Below are 16,798 nucleotides of genomic sequence, written 5' to 3' on the forward strand. Positions count from 1 at the left end.
ATTATTAGAGTTTTGCAATAAGGTTTTAAGTTCAACATTGTTTTCTTTTTCGAGATGGTTTTGGATATTCTGTGATCTTTGCATTTGCTACACAATCCTAGATAAATGACTCAACCACACTAAGATTCAACTGCTTCCTAACTAAAATGTGGATAGAGTGTACATTTCTCAGTATTAGTGAGATAATTAAAAGATAATCCATGCAAAGTTTTACACATAGAATGAGTTCCTAGTATTAACATTAGCTTTTAATACATGATTACAATTATATGGCCAACTCACTAATAAAGAAGGGTACATTTAATGGTGGTTGTCAATGGCTACAATATTTTCTTTTTAACGTATTCTATGATTTTATTTATCAGGTAACTGAGCCCCGTGGAGGTTAACTGTATTTAAAATTTGAGTAAAGATCATGTAGAACGTATGAGTTTCTTATTCAAAGTCCTGCATTTAATTCTTCCATTAGGTTGGGACATCTCAAGCACAGTAATTAAGCTTCAGTGAGTATATACGTCAGTTTCCCAGACTGCTTTTTAGAAATAACTTTCATCACTTTAGTATACAGCAAAACTTTCAATATAGGGAATGTTTTTCTATTATTCACAGTTTATAATAAAGCTTTTAGAAGCACCCAGCTTCTAGTAAGGACTTGGGAAGATACTATTACAATTTTATTAGTGTTAATAAAATATTACCAATAAAATAACCAATGAAATCATCAAGCCATTTTGATAAGCTGGCATGGCTGGAAATATGTGATGCCTACTTTTGTTTTATATTTTAAAAAGTTTGTATCTAAATCTATTTGTTCCATAGAGTTCTTTAGATAGATAATATTATAATCATTGGCCCACCTAATTTCAAAGACATTTCAAAGTGCCTGATGGTGCTTAAATGCAAAGGTTTTTTTTGTCAGAATTCATGGACTTTAATATGTGGAGTTTAGATGAAGGTGTAGAGCAAATTTACATCTATTTATGGACAAATGTCTTCTTTTCCTATTAGCATAGATAGACCTTGAGACAATGTACAATGGCCGGTAGGTAGGTGTATGTGTGCATATATGTAAATGTAACTTAGATGTAATTGATAGTGAATGATTCAGATATACTATGTGTCTCTGTAAATCTTCACAGAGATTTGTTAACTGTTAACAAATTTATTTGTTGTATGAATTTATTGTATCCACAATAGTGTAAGTTTTTAGGTCTCCATATACATTATAGTCCTGTTACGATTTTTTGCCCACAGAAAGTTAATTTACTTATGCTAAATAGATAGGCAAGCTTGTAAAAAATAGTTTGCAATCTTACTTTAATTTTCATGTTCATAAGAAATAGTTTACTGCCACATGTGAAAGAAGAATTATTATATCCTCCAAACAGTCTTAACTGCATACATACTCTTTAACTGCATACTCTTTAACTGCATGCTCCATATGAGTAATGTAAGTGCCTAGTATATATTACTCACTTGAACACTGGCTATTATTAAAACCAGACAATAATATTTTTAATAAATTTTATATTATTTCTTTTTTATTTTTAAATTTTCCTTTACTTACAGTTAGTTAACATACAGTGTTATATTATTTTCAGGTGTACAATAGTGGTTCAGCAGTTCTATACACCACCCTGGGCTCATCACAAGTGCACTCCTTAATACCATCACCAAGTTAACCTATCCCCAGTACCCCTCCCTTCTCCTAACTATAAGCTTGTTCTCTATAATTAAGAGTCATTTCTTGATTTCTCTTGCTCTTCTTTCCCTTTGCTCATTTGTTTCTTAAATTCCACATATGAATGAAATCATATAGTGTTTGTCTTTCCCTGACATATTTCACTTAATACATGCATGTCATTGCAAATGGCAAGATTTCACGTATATATGTATATATCTTCTATACATCTTCTTTATCCATTCATCAATCTCTGTTCACTTAGGCAGCTTCCATTATTTGCCTACTGTAAAAAATGCTGCTATAAGCATAGGGGTGCATGTATCCCTTTGAGTTAGTGTTTTTCTATTCTTTGGGTAAAACCCAGGAGTGTGATTACTGGATTATAGGGTAGTTCTATTTTTAACTTTTTGAGGAAACTCCATATTGTTTTCTACAGGGGCTACAGCAGTTTGCATTCTGACCAACATTGCAGGAGGGTTTCTTTTTCTCCACATCCTCATCAACACCTGTGGTTTTCTTGTGATGTTGATTTTAGCCACTTGACAGCAGTAAGCTGATGTTCCATTGTAGTTTTGATTTGCATTTCCTGATGATAAGTGACTATGAACATCTATTCATGTGTCTGTTGGCCATCTGGATGTCTTTTTTTTGGAGAAATGTGTGTTCATGTCTTCTGCCCATTTTTAATTGGATTATTTTTAAGAGGGGTGTTGAATTTTATAAGCTTTTTATATATTTGGATACTAATCCTTAATAAATATGTCATTTACTAACATATTCTCCCATTCTGTAAATTGCCTTTTAGTTTTGTTGATTGCTTCCTTCTCTGTGCAGAAACTTTTTATTTTGATGAAATCCCAATAATTTGTTTTTGGTTTTGTTTTTCTTGCTTCAGGAGACATAGCTAAAAAAGTTGTTATAGCCAATGCCAGAGAGGTTACTGCCTACATTCTCTTCTAGTAGTTTTATGGTTCTAGGTCTTATCTTTAGGTCTTAAGTCCATTTTAAATTTACTCTTGTGTATGGTGTAAGAAAGTGAACCATTTCATTCTTTGGCATGTTGCTATCCAGTTTTCCTAAAACCACTTGTTGAAGAGACTGTCTTTTTTCCCATTGGACACTCTTTGCTGCTTTGTCGAAGATTAATTGACCATATAGCTGTGGAAATAAAATTTGTATTATACCTTAATGATTACTACACTTAGTTTTATCAAGATTAACAAAGCAAACAGTTGTAACCTGTTTAATTCAAAGTCTTCATCACTTCATTACTTGAAGGATTTAGCAATACTATAAAATTACTATCACTTTTTGAATGTATTTTTACATATTTATTGAATTTATATACATGAGGTCCAACAAATCAACTGCACACAAAATGAAAATATTCTTTTAAAACTTAATTTACATGTTTGGTCTCTATTGCACTGTTATTAGAAACTCAGCTCCAGTCTATTCAGTTCTCTTATTTTTCCTGGGGATTGTATAAGGATACCAAAGGGCTTTCACTGTGCCAAAGATTTGGGGCAACATTTGGCCATTGGTAACCTTGTGACCCAAGGTAGCATTTACCAAGAGGTTCTCATTCTTCTCTCCACTTAGTCTTCTTTCACTGCAGGTCACTGCCCCTTTCTCTTTGAGAATCTTTGGTCTCTTGTTCTCAGTCAGCTTAGTCCTGAGATATCCCTACTTTCCTCTGACCTCTAGCACCTAAAGAATAAAGGCATTACAATGTAGGACTTGGCTGCAGGTTGAGGAACACAGAGAACAATTTGAAATCAATTCTGTTGACTTCCCATCCAAATCTTCTTTACCCCTTGAATCAAAAAAACAAACAAACAAACAAAAAAAAACTTCAACAGGTGGAAATACACAACAAGCTCTCACTGACTTTGGTTTTCTTCTGACGTGTTTGTTCATGTGCTGAATCATTTTCAACATACAAAATAGCTAGGTTTTTCTACAACTCAAAGTGTCTGTAAGATTAGGAAACTCAAAAGGTCTTTATCAGCTTCTCTGATCCATCTTCCACTGTTTGTGCAAAAGATACTGTTCAGTGAATGGCAGAATTGTAAGGAGATGGCACAGGGAAGGAAATGCCATCAATATCTCAAAATACCACCCCAGCCCCATATTTATCTCCATTAATTCTCCTAAGACATTTCTTATTGTCCTATAAGTATATCATGACTTACAATTTAGAGATGTTGAAACTGAGTCTTGTTGCTGCTAGTTAATGTTCCTGAACCCATCTCTCAGTTTTTACCACCTCTTAGAATAGAGATGCTTTAAGTGTTAGCAAAGCACTCTGCTCAATGACTATGCTGGATGGATAGTGATGGATACCTGAGGTCTAAAATGAAAATGAATATAATAAAAATTTTGATTCAATAATTAATAAATGGGAATGGAAAAACTCAAAAGGCCAGAAAGACATAATACATTTTAATGTTCTAGTACCAAATGTAAACACATTAGAAATTTGACACAATGTAAACATGTACATATTTAATATGGATATCATGGATATCTTACTCTCAATTATATGAGAGAGAACCTCAACCCCTTATCTTTGAAACACACTAAATCGCATCAATTATTTGATAAAGAAAGTGTGCTTTTTCTTCCACTTATAAGCTCACTCAGTTGTGTTTTCTTAAAAGTCAGAGTCATAATTTTAGAATATTAATATGAATATTATGCATATTAATTCATTTTAATTAAGTACCTATCTGACTTCTGTTTGAATGGTTCATCAATCTGAACTTACATAATTACATTTAATGTTACAGATAATTAACCAATGAAAGTCGTAGTGGTCACAGATATACTACTCAAGATGGTCTATATTTGGGGGTGTATTAGAGGAAATCAATTATAAAATACACATTTTAACAGAATGTAGATTGTATGTGCAAAGTATGAGTATTATGAGTGAAAAAAAATGAATGATTACTTTATTTTCAAGTTTTCAAAAGCTCTGTGAAAATATGTGACTTTTGTTTTTCAAAAAAAAACCGACATTTACAAAATATACATATATATTTATACATATACATATATATACATATACATATATACACACACATATATATATCTATACATATATATACACATGTATATTTATACATATATATACACATGTATATTTATACATATATATACACGTGTATATATATATTAAAAACCTAACCCCTCCAGGGATTTTAGAAATATGCCCAAGGGGTCCATTAAAGATAAAAGTGGCAGAGTTGCTTTGGTGAGTGAAAAAACATTGCAAATGTTGATATCATTTCCTCTAAATGCTGGCTCTACTCTTTCAATATCACTTTCAAGTCTAAGTTCAACATCACTACTGAAAGAGAGCTGATCTTCAGAGATCAAACTATTTGATGTGTTTCTCCCTGCAAAACAGCTTTGGATCTGTTGCCTCTAAGGAAACTAGTTGCTCTGGATGATGGTATGTGAACCTGAGGACACTCTTGTCCTAAAGTTGTGTGGTCAAGGGGAAGACACACAGTTGCTCCTCCATAAATAGAATGTTTATCCATATAAGGGTACTTCCTCTTATCACACGAGTGCTTTTTAACACTGTATTCTAGCTTCCATGTTCTGCCTTCTTTTGTTCTTATCTCTAGTTTTATATTTGAAGATAATTTTGAAACTGCCTCCCAACTATCTTTATTTCAGGCACAACACTCTAAAACAGTTGATTTTGGGGGCTCCTGGGTGTCCCAGTGGTTGAGTATCCAACTCTGGATCTCAGCTCAGATCATGATCCCCGGGTTGTGGGATTGAGCCTGGTGTCCACGCTAAGCATGGAGCCTCCCTGAGACTTTCTCTCTCCTTCTGCCCTTCTCCCCCACTTGCATGCTCTCTCTCTTCCTCTCTCCCTCTCTCTCTCAAACAAACAAGCAGTTGGAGGGGTTTCCCTCAAAATGTATGCAATCTTTATTCATATTTAATTAAATGAGAGGTGGATCACTCCTCATTTACTTGTTCTCTCTCAGGCTAATGTCATTAATTCTGTGAACATTTTCCTGGGCCAATAGAGGTCAGTTGATGTAGAAAATGTCTCATTTCTTCATCTTAATTAATTTCTAAAGGTATCATGAATACTTTGAAACTTTTCAGGCTTACAGAATTTTGACTGCGGAATTCTTGAAAGTTCACAATATTAATGATTTTCATTAAAGCACTCTCATCTTTGCGAGAATCTTGATAGTTACATGCTAACTTGGTAGCAACTTATTTATTAAAACTCCATCATTAATTTTGAAAATACATAAAAGATTTAAACAAGTAAACTTATCACGACCTACTTTTTATGTGCCTTGCAGAAGGAAACAGCATAAGAAACTGTTATTAAATCATTAAACAAATGAGAGTAAATAATTGTTGTTAACAAATGAAGTTTAATAAAGAGCCAAAAAATAGATAAGGCAATGAAAAATGATTCTAACACTCATTTTGACTTTTTTTTTGAAATGGCAAAGATTTTTATTTATGCCTACCTGTTTGTGTTAGTTAATAATGTCGTCTTTCAGCCCATCATAATTGTTTTCTTTTTATTATGAAGGAGTCTTTTGCTCTACCCTTAGGCTTGAATCACCCACCAGGTCCTTGATCATGGAGGCTCCTCGAGGGGTCCAGGTGAGCGCTGCGGCAGGGGACTTCAAGGCCACCTGCAGGAAGGAGCTCCATCTGCAGTCTACAGAGGGGGAGGTGAGTCCCCAGGGCCACAGAGGCCCACGACTGCTTCTCCAATTAGATGCATATTCCTCCAGGTGACACATAAAGAACTGCTTCATAAATCAGCTTAAATTGTGAAAATACAATACTTCTTGATTATGAAATTTGGTAAACCTGATGTTATTTTCTTAAAACAGAGCCCCATTTATTTTCTACGGAAAGACATCCATTCACGAGTCAATTATAAGCGGGACATCTAACTTCCTGTAGTTTCAGAATTGGCAGATAAACATAATTTCAAGATCATATCAAGAATGAAGGCAGGCTTCCTTTTTTTTCTCTCTCTCTCTTTTGGTCTTCCAGAAAGTTCTTCTAGAAATTACTTGGGATATTTATTTCTGTCGAAATTGTTCCTATATGTCTTCTAAAAGAAAAATGAAACAGGTTATTTTACTATTTAGTCATATTGTCATTCCCTAGATAAGGAGATAGACACATGCTACCATTTTTTCTCCCGTGTTACTTTATTTCTTCCAAGAATCTCCTTTAATTCTGTTCTCATTCCTTTAAAGATCACTCACTTCTCCTCACTTCCTACTATAAAGAATCTTTTGTCTTCCATCTGCCATCTTTACTGGAATTCCAGAGGCACACGTTCATTTCATGTATCTTATTTACATTGTGATTATTGTGTCAGCAGAATTACATTTTTGTCAGTTCTGGAAGTTCCTCAGCATTGGGTCTTCAGGTATTACCACTCCCCATTAATGCTCCATGACTCTTTTTTGGAACTCTGAAGATATGCTGTGTATTTCCATTCCCTTACCCTCCACATCTCTTAGCCTCTCCTTCCTCGTTTCTATTTCTCTGTCTCCCTGTGCCTCACTCTGCTTATTTAGTCATACCTACATGCCCAGGTTCTTTTCAGTAACTAATTTCTTTTTTAATCCCTCCACTGAGATTTTAGTTTTAATAATTATGTTGTTCCCTTTTAGGATTCTCAATTGTTATTTTTTTCAAATCTGCCTGGACATTCTAGTAACTGCTGTTTTGTTTGCTTGCATTTCATTCTATTTTAAGTGCTTCAAGTCCTTACACACAGCACCTATTGTGTATATTTTTACTATAAGTCTTAATGTTCTTGAAAGTCTAAATCAGTTCTTTTACTGTTTCTACCAATTACATCCCAAATTATTTTCTTCCTTCTTGTGTTAATTTTTTTATAAGTTTATAAAAGCCAAGTTGAGAAGAAAACGAAAGGAAGAATAATCTGAGTAAGATGCTCTGGAGCATTTTATACCTCGTCAGATATGAAGATGAAGGCACAAATCAGTAGAATCAGTGGAGGATGTTTCTTTATGCCATTATGTTAGTTGCTGATTGACAATAAACTTTAATTATAAATTTTGCTACTTTTCTATAAACAAACTTCCTGGCAGGACCATATTAGCATCTTACCGGATATTACAACTTAAATGATCTAGAAATATGCTTCCTAATATTTTAAGAGTATATCCATATTACCTTTCAAGATTTCCTTCTACTACAATTACAGAATACAATACTTTGTCTACCACAGCAAGATGGAAATCTTTCTTAAATATCTTGCATCCCTTTTAAAGAGTTGCTTGTATCATGATAATTATTTCATTCAAATTATTCATAATGAATCACCTCATAATAAATACTGGTGGTTATTAATCTCTGTTCTGTTCCTGTTTAGTCACCACTTTACGTATGTTTTTTTAATTCAGTGTATCAGCAGAATGAATCCTTAGATTCAGTTACAGGTTAGCATTTAATTGTGAATTGGATATTATTCTATAAATATATCATAGTCACAGATTTTCAGCTTTGTCATTTTTATATTAATAACAAAGACAATAGAAAGCACAACACTTTACATTAGAATATCTAATTTTCCTCAGAAAAAACTATAAAATTCTCTAAAATCTTTCTCTTTGCTTCACTGACTATGCACAAAAAGGCAGACTGATCATTTACTAAACACAGTAGAAGAATATAAAGTCCCTTCCTTAGACTGTTTTTTGAAGAAGTTAGGATCAGAACAAACATGGTATTGAGGTAACAAAGTCATAGACAAATGCCTAAGAATGAAACTGCACACAAAATTCCACACTGATAAAGATTTAGGCATTTCAACATAGTATGGCAGGAATTTCAAATTCACCTCTGAAGACAACCTGAATCACAATATAGGTGAAGCTTTGAAAGTATTATAATAGCACAAGCCAAAAAAAAAAAAAAATTAGCACATGCAATGCAATAATGAAATATATTACAAGATCACAGGAGACGGATAAAAAAATTATTTTGCAAATAGATCGAGATTTTTCTATAACACTGAGAGGCCTGATTCCAATGGATAAGAAAGGGATAAATGAATTCTTGGTGCACAGAAGACAGTGGGTGGTGACATAAAATCTCAGGTGTGTGATCCTGAGTACCACAGAGAGTTTCAGGACGATTGGATTATATGGTTTATAGGGCAATATAGAATAGAAATATCAATTTTAGAATATGAAGGGTGAACAGTATCATACTAACTGCCTTCGCAAAAAAGAGATATGAGCAAGCCATTATCAGACTCGGTCCTTGGACTAAGCAACATTAGGAATGATGCTGGATCCCAAGTGTAAAAGCACAGGCCAGGCTTTACTGAGGCTGATGCTCAAGAAGCAGGAAGGCAGCGCAAAGGGAGCAATAATCAGGCTGACTCTCTGAGGAGAGGTCAGGGAGAATGATTTGAAGAAACTTAGGTGGAAAAGGGGTGACAGTAAGCATCTAGAGGCGGGGATTTATTAGCACCTGTGCACGTAAAGATCATGCTTCTTCATGCATCATGTGTTTAATCAACATGTTAAATCTCCACCCCTGGGCATGTCTTTTAGCATTATAATGAGGGGGAAAGTTGGTCTAAGTTCACTACTGGGTCCATGATGGTGCAGACTGGTTTGCAGACCAGACTGGGTTTGCTCCTTAACTGGTACTGTGCCCTGGAGAATTGATAACAGCCAGTAGGGAGTTCTGTGAGAAAGGTGATGGCAGTTAGCAGGCAACAAAGAGGTTTTCATGTACACAGGGGCTTGTGCCCAAGTTCCATGAGAGATTTTATCCTCCTTATTCTTCAGGAGAAGGGATGAAAGGTCTCATGTTCTGAAACTGCTCCCTGCTGAACAAGGCCATTGTCCCTGTGCTACCCTGGATGGGTAAAAATCTCTCACGGACTGTCCTATTGACTGAGAGGACTGGAGTCTTCCTGTAGAGAAACAAGGTGGAACCCTGTGCTACATTAGCTTGGAATTATTGGAGCCTGGAGCTCACAGACTTTACTAACAGGTCAAAGAGACACTCAAAAGAAGTAGCAGCAGCTTAGCCACCAATAGACTCAGGAGAGGAAAATATGAACAAACAACAAAACAACAAACAAACAAAAACCCAGAAACACAGAGACTGGAGAGAGAATTTTTTATTGTTGACCAAATATAGTTTGTCCCTAAGTTGTGCCGATGTGGCCAGAATGCCTGCTCATAAACCCTTTAAGTATTTACCTCAATTTTTCCTGAGTTACTTACATGGACACCAAAGGTTTTGCTAATAACGGCATAGACTCCTCCTTGTTCCACCAGCAGTTAGGTAATTAATGAGAGTTATTTCTGTGACAACAAAAGAAATGCACAAGTTGCTAGTTGGAGCAAATTCTAAACCGAGTGTCTGAGTCTGGATTACTCTACTGAGAAGATTTCTGGATGTCACGCTCAAAGCAGCGTCAGATGGAAAGGGGGCAGGCGGCAGCAATCTGATGCACTATTTCTGGTTTATAGTTGAAGTTCTCTGGTGATCTTTTGAGGGGCCCAGAGAGCAAAAGGCATGAGAAGTGTCTACACATGAGCTACCATGGCCAATTCTCTGACCTCAAGTTGTTTGGCTTCGGTGTGCAGGGCTTCAGGAAAAAGAACAGTTTTGTTTCTTAGTGATTCCAAGACAAGAGAATGCAAGAAGATTGGAAGCCATAGTTTGGAGAGACGTAGCCAGAGAGTTGAGGAAACCAGAAGAATCTGGGATCCAGTACAGTCTTCTAAGCAAACAACAAACACTTGAAAGATAATTAATCACAACTAGAATCTAACATCCACAAAAGCAATGTTATTGAAACATGATTTTCTCTCTAAAATCACCCTCATTTTCATCAAACATAGCCAAGTTAAAATTAATTTGTAAAAATAAGTCTAGTTTTAAAAAACTTGGCCTAATTATTTACATAAGTATAGCAAAAATAGTGATTGACCATGTAAGTTCTCTTATATCTACTTTACCTGAACTTTTGTAAGGAATTTACTTTTTTTTATTTTTTTTTAAGTTTTTTAATTTTTAATTTATTTTTGAGAGGGAGAGAAAGAGAGAGCATGAGTGAACAGTGGGAAAGGAGTGTAGAGAGAGAAAGAGAGAGGGAGAGAGAGAATCCCAGGCAGGCTCCACACTGTCAGTGCAGAGCCCAATGAGGGGCTCAAGCCTGTGGACCCTGAGAACATGACTTGAGCCAAAGTTGGATACTTAACCAACTAGGCTACCCAGATGCCCCTGTAAGGAGATTTTAGTTTGAACTTTTAATAGCCTCTCCAGGCCAGAAGTCAAGCCAGATACTTGTCATTAGATTTGCCTGCAATACCTGTAGATTTGGGTGAATTCTTCTTCATGTGATCCCCAACATATCCTTAGGTTCCTGCACCTGCCAAGAAGGGACCTTCTTTACTCACCTGGTAAGGCTGCTGGGAACTCTATAAGCAAGGCACCAGGCCAACATTTCCAAGGGGCTCTTTTGGCTCCATAAAGTCAAACTTAGCTCCTTACAGCTGTCTAGTCATATCTGATTTTATCTATGTTTTTCTCAAATAGGACATTCCAAAGTCTTGGTAATATAATCAATGTTTCCAATGTTATACTGTTACTGAACTTATGTAAACAATTATAATTGCCATGAAAGAATGAATACTCACTGACGGTTTCTGAATTCTGAAGGGTTGAGGTAGGGAGAAAAGTGAAATGCCTCAATTTGTTTGAAAAGGAATGTTTTATCAAATATCTCTAAGGCATAGACGTCATAGGAGAACATTTTCCCTGAAATCTGGAAGAACAAATGTTAGTGAACCAGCAATGTTTTAAAGAGTTGTAAAAACTATTTATTCAGTCATATATTACTAATTTTTGTTCTACTTAAATACAGTTTTCCCAAAATTTCAGAAATTCTGGAATTCTTGAATTTAGTTTCATGATATTAAGGGCATCAAAAACCTGTATGTGTCAAAAGTTCCTTGCATGAACCTCCTTAAGGTTGAAACACATTTGCAAGAGCATCAGAACAATAACTGTAAATGACCAGACTCAAAAATGGATATGGCTAAAGATCCAAGGAGAGTTCATCATAATGCAGTTGACAAGGATATCTAGTTATTTCTGTGACATACATTTTAATAATTAAAATATCAAGTGACAACCTTATACCAGGACATATTAAATAACTCCAAAAGACATGTCTATTTTAACTAAACCAATAACCTTGAATTAGCTTTAATACCAAGTATGTTGCACCTGTGTCCATTAAAAAGCCAATCTGTTTGCTCCCCACTGTCCATTTTACTTGGTACTCTTGTGGGAAAATTCAAAGTGGGTGCTTTAAGTCCAGGGGGCTCTTGGGCCATGGTTGGTGCTGGAGGCCTCAGGAAGGGTATAGGAGCCAGTGTTGCCTATGTGAGTGGCCCCAGCGGTGGTGCAGGGGCAGGAGAAGGGGGAGGAAGGGTGCACAGGGGAGCTGCCCACAAGGCCAGAGGCAGAGGTTTGGACAATCATTTCTCCACCTCTCTGTCTTGTCTCTCCCTTCTGCAAAACATGCTCTTTCTCTGGTTGCCCTTTAGCCCCCAGGAGGAGGTCAGGAGGAGGTACTAGGTTGGACAGCAGTTCTGGTGCTCGAACTTGGGGAGGTGGATTTAGGATTTCTAGCGGCTGCCTATCTCCCTCTTCCTTTTCCTCAGTATTCTGATTATTGCAAAGGGGATTGGATGTCTTTGTTCATCCTTATTGCTCAGGAGCATCAAGTAGGTTCCTTCCCATGAGGCATCTGTATTATGGAGTAACATAGGCCTGAATGTAAGGAAGTTTATCCCAGATCATGTGAACTTGAAAAACATTTGGGTTAGTTTTATCTGTGTTTTAGAATGTCCAGTGTTTACAAGTGCTTGCCTTTAAACCAATTACATAGAGCTCCTTTACAAATTAATTTTAGCAATGCCATCTGGAGGTAGAGAAAATATCTATATAAATCTAAATATCTATATAAATCTAAAATATTTATAACACATGTGGACACATAAGCAAACAAAATCTAGCCTGTTTCACTGATATGTGTGGAGAAGACATTGCAAACCCAATTTCTAAATATCCTTTTATTAAAACAAATCTAATTGTAAGATAGCATAATTTATGAATCCATTAGTTATTTTTTTTAATTTTCCAATTAGAACACAGCTGGCATTGTGCAAAGATACCAAAAACAGCAGCAACAAATAAATGAAATGAAGCCTAAAATAGCTCTGTGAACACTGGTTCCTTCCCCAAAAGTTGGGGGGGTGGGCTTCCCTGATCAAACAAAACAGCTTCCTAGGTTTGGTTGTTTAGTCTTATAGCCAGCTTTTTCTAATTCTGTATGCAAAAATACTAATTTAGACATGTTGAAAGAGCCTTTTTGGGCCATTTGAGATTCACATGATCCTTAAATTTTTTCCACCTGGAGAGCACAAGCGTTACCCTCAACGGCTCAAATAAAAGCAGGACCACGCACTCCACTTGAGGAGGTCTGGATGTTAGGAAGTCTCGTTGAAGTACCTGTGAGGTGTCAAGAAGTCAGAGGGGCAGAGGGTAGGTGCTGGCTCCCCACTGCAGAGTTTCAGAGGAGCCCCGGGGGTTCTTAGCCAAGCTGCTCCAAACTCCTGTCCACTACACCAGAAAAGGCTGGCACAAAATGAACTCTAAAAACAATTTTAAAAAGAAAGGAAAAAAAGTTATATTTCAGCCCAAGTTAGGGTAGCTGTTGGGGATACAGTCTTCACAAAGAAGAGGGGGCTACAAGGGAAGGGAAGTTAAAAAATTACCAATCATTAAACAGAGGACGTTTCAGATAGTTGTAGGCGTGAAGCTCCTGATATGTGCAAGGCTGTGTGGTTTTAGCGTCGCGGGGACCGAGAGAAGTTTTACTCTTCGGGAATAGTCCGTTTCAAAATTTAAATTAGGCCGATTTAAGTCTACAGTTGAGTACACAAATAACAAACAGGTTTTTGAAAGTTCTTATTTTGAGAGAGAGAAAGAGAGAGAGAGACGGAGCCCCTAGCAGGCTCCTCACTGCCAGCACAGAGCCTGACGTGGGACTCAAACTCCCCAACCGTGAGATGGTGACTTGAGTCATAATCAAGAGTCTGATGCTTAACCAACGTAGCCATTTGGGGGCCCCTAAAAGTAAGCAGGTTTTTAAACAAAGCTACAAAACCTGGAGCTCTCAAAGGGGAGGAAAGGTGGTGAGAAAGGAGAGAGACAAAGAAAAGGAAGCCAAAACGGGGACTCTAACCCCAGCCCAGTAACTCTAGCCCCTTAGCAGGTTGATCGGTCCTGGTGGGAATCTACCCAAATCACTGAAGGGACCTAAATGGGAGTCCCTTTCTCCAGAAGTACCTGTAGCGAAGAGAAGAACCAGGAGGTTCCTGCTCGGGTGGGAGGCTCCAAATGCACCAAGTCTGTGGGTAACAACTACTACCCCCTGAAGGCCAAGGCTGGGCACCTGTGGGGGTGGGGGAGATCCCTGCCACCTGTGCCAAGTGAGCCCTGGCGCACTCCGCCGAAGGAAAAGACCAGGGAGCAAACCGAGAACGCTAAGATAGAAAAGAAAATCGTATAGGAGGATTAGGAGGAACTTAACTGAGGACCCTGGGGGAGAAGAAGGGGGGAAATGGTGGGGGAAAGGGAGGGAGGCAAACCATGAGAGACTCTTGAATGCTGAGAACAAACTGAGGACTGATGGATGTGGGGGGGAGGGGGGAGATGGGCATGGAGGAGGGCACTTGTGGGGATGAGCACTGGGTGCTATATGGAAACCAATTTGACAATAAACTCTTTGGAGAAAAAAAAAAGAAAAGAAAAGAAAATCCTGCACAGAGGGAAGGGATGGGTGGGGTAAGAGCACTGCCTGAGGAGCAGTGAGGGCAGAGGGAGGCTGGAGACCCACCAGTGCCCGTGACTCCGGAGAGGTCCGCGTGGCCCTTCGGCCCTTCAGTGGTGGGTGTTGGTCCAGGTCTACAGTCCCCAGTCCCCCTGGCTCCCGTCTCCTCTTAGGGTCCCTTCTTGGTCCACAAATGGACTTGGGTCCGTGGATCCAGCAACGGTGGAAATGGGACCAGTACCAAGATGAAAAAGTACAGGCAAGTCTTTCTTGGGGCTGGAGCAGCAGGGAGGTGGCACAGAGGAAGGAATGGCCAGCTAACTCTCTGAAGAGGCATCAGGGAGAATATTTTATTGTATTTATTTACTTTTTATTTTTTTTTACAATAATTTATTGTCCAGTTGGTTTCCATGTAACACCCAGTGATCATCCCCACAAGTGCCCTCCCCCATGCCCATCTCCCCCCTCTCCCCCCACACCCATGAGTCCTCAGTTTGTTCTCAGCATTCAAGAGTTTCTCATAGATCAGGGAGAATATTTTAAAGAAGCAGGTGGAAGGGGCGCTTGGGTGGCTCAGTCGGTTAAGCTTCCAACTTCAGCTCAGGTCATGATCTCACAGTTCCTGGGTTCGGGCCCCATGTCGGGCTCTGTGCTGACAGCTCAGAGCCTGGAGCCTGCTTCAGATTCTGTACCTCCCTCTCTCTCTGACCCTCCCCTGCTCATGCTGTCTTTCCCTCTCAAATAAATAAAACATTTAAAAAAAAAACAGGTGGGAAAAGGGTGGCGCAGAGCGGGGATTTATTAGCACCTGTGTACTTAAGGGTCCTGCTTTCTCAAGTGTTGTGAATTTAATTAACACGTTAAATCACCACCATGGGGCATGATCTGTAGTTGTATAATGAGGGGGGAAGTCAGTGAAAGTTCAGTACTGCGGTCCGTCTTAGTGCTAGCTGGTTTGCCCTGGACAGGACGTGCCTCTTAGCTGGTGCTTTGCTCTGCTGATGGCCAGCAGGCAGCAGGGAGTTCTCCAGGTGCTCTGGGGCTGTTCCCAAGGTCCCCAATGGTCACAAACCTGTTGCGGAAACCTGGGGATGCTGGGCTGGGAAGAATCAACGTGCAGCACTTCTTTTTACCTTATTTTTCTACCTCTAACCAAGACCATATAATTTTCTTTTCAAAAGCTCCATCCATTTAAAGTTATTAATAAAAGATATGCCCCTTAAATGGGTGAGGGTACAGTGTGAATCTCAGAAGTTTACGGATTTCAGAATTGTCCTCTAATGACATGCTGCCGAGAGTAGAGAATGGAGAGCAGAGGGGGAGGCCCTGGCTCTGGCCTCACACCTGCTTCATATCAGGCCAGAGTCCTCCAAGGATGACTGTGGATGAGCCTCCACAGCCGTGCTGGTTTCCACAACTGTACAGAGACTGCTGCCCTCCACAGCCCTTGGCTCAGGCTGCTCGCAGGGACTGATGACCATTTCCATCACAATAGAGACCAGCGCGAGGGCGCTGTGTCAGCAAGCCTACCAAACGGCCAGGGCTAACCATGGATGTCTGGGCTTACTATTAAATGAACCGTTCACACTATCTTCCAGTCATTTGATCAATCCCATAGGAGCCTCTTCAGCACACGTTCCCTGGCTTTCCATTTCCACTCTGTATCCTCTATTTGTCCAAGTTTTCCTGGATGAAACGCCAGCTCCTGTATTTCCTGAGCTAACTCATCTTCACATTTGCAGACCTCAAGCCCGCTGTCCCCAGAGCTTGCCCCATAATGTGTTTGGCAAGTCTGGGATTTCTGCTCTCTGAAAGCATGCCAGCTTCTATAAAGACGTGAGGAAGAGAGGGTGTGATGGGCAAGCCCAGTTCCTCTCTTAAACTCAACCAGTAGAGAAGTCCTCCCTTGGTACCTGCGCAGAAGTGTGTGAAAGAGCCCGGAGTGTCTTAATAGTTACTGTTATACTCCCTGATGTCCCTTAACAGGGGGACACAGAGCCAGGAGAAATGAGGTCCAGCATCTGTACCCTGAAATGTGTCATTTCCTTTTGCTTAGTTTTGTGTACTTTTAACTTTCCTATCAGGAAAAAAAGGTCTCCTTAAAAAAAAAAAAAGAACAAAAGCACAGAAGTAATCATTTAACCTTTAAAGAAGTAATTATGGGGTAATAATTTTCAATATTTGACACCTGCAAACAA

The 16,798-nt window shown here is 38.5% G+C and overlaps 1 protein-coding gene across 1 annotated transcript in view; it reads left to right on the forward strand.

Moving 5' to 3' along the window:
• SGCZ (sarcoglycan zeta) overlaps window positions 1-16,798 on the forward strand; it is a 459,011-nt gene that overhangs the window by 438,035 nt on the left and 4,178 nt on the right. Inside the window, exon 6 of the mRNA XM_039221153.1 lies at window positions 6,286-6,409. Coding sequence (XP_039077084.1) covers window positions 6,286-6,409 — 124 coding nt within the window. The remainder of the gene's footprint in view (window positions 1-6,285; window positions 6,410-16,798) is intronic.

This window comes from Hyaena hyaena, unplaced genomic scaffold (assembly GCF_003009895.1).
Source record: "Hyaena hyaena isolate Hyena2069 unplaced genomic scaffold, ASM300989v1 scaffold_17, whole genome shotgun sequence".
In the NCBI taxonomy this organism is placed as follows: domain Eukaryota; kingdom Metazoa; phylum Chordata; class Mammalia; order Carnivora; family Hyaenidae; genus Hyaena; species Hyaena hyaena.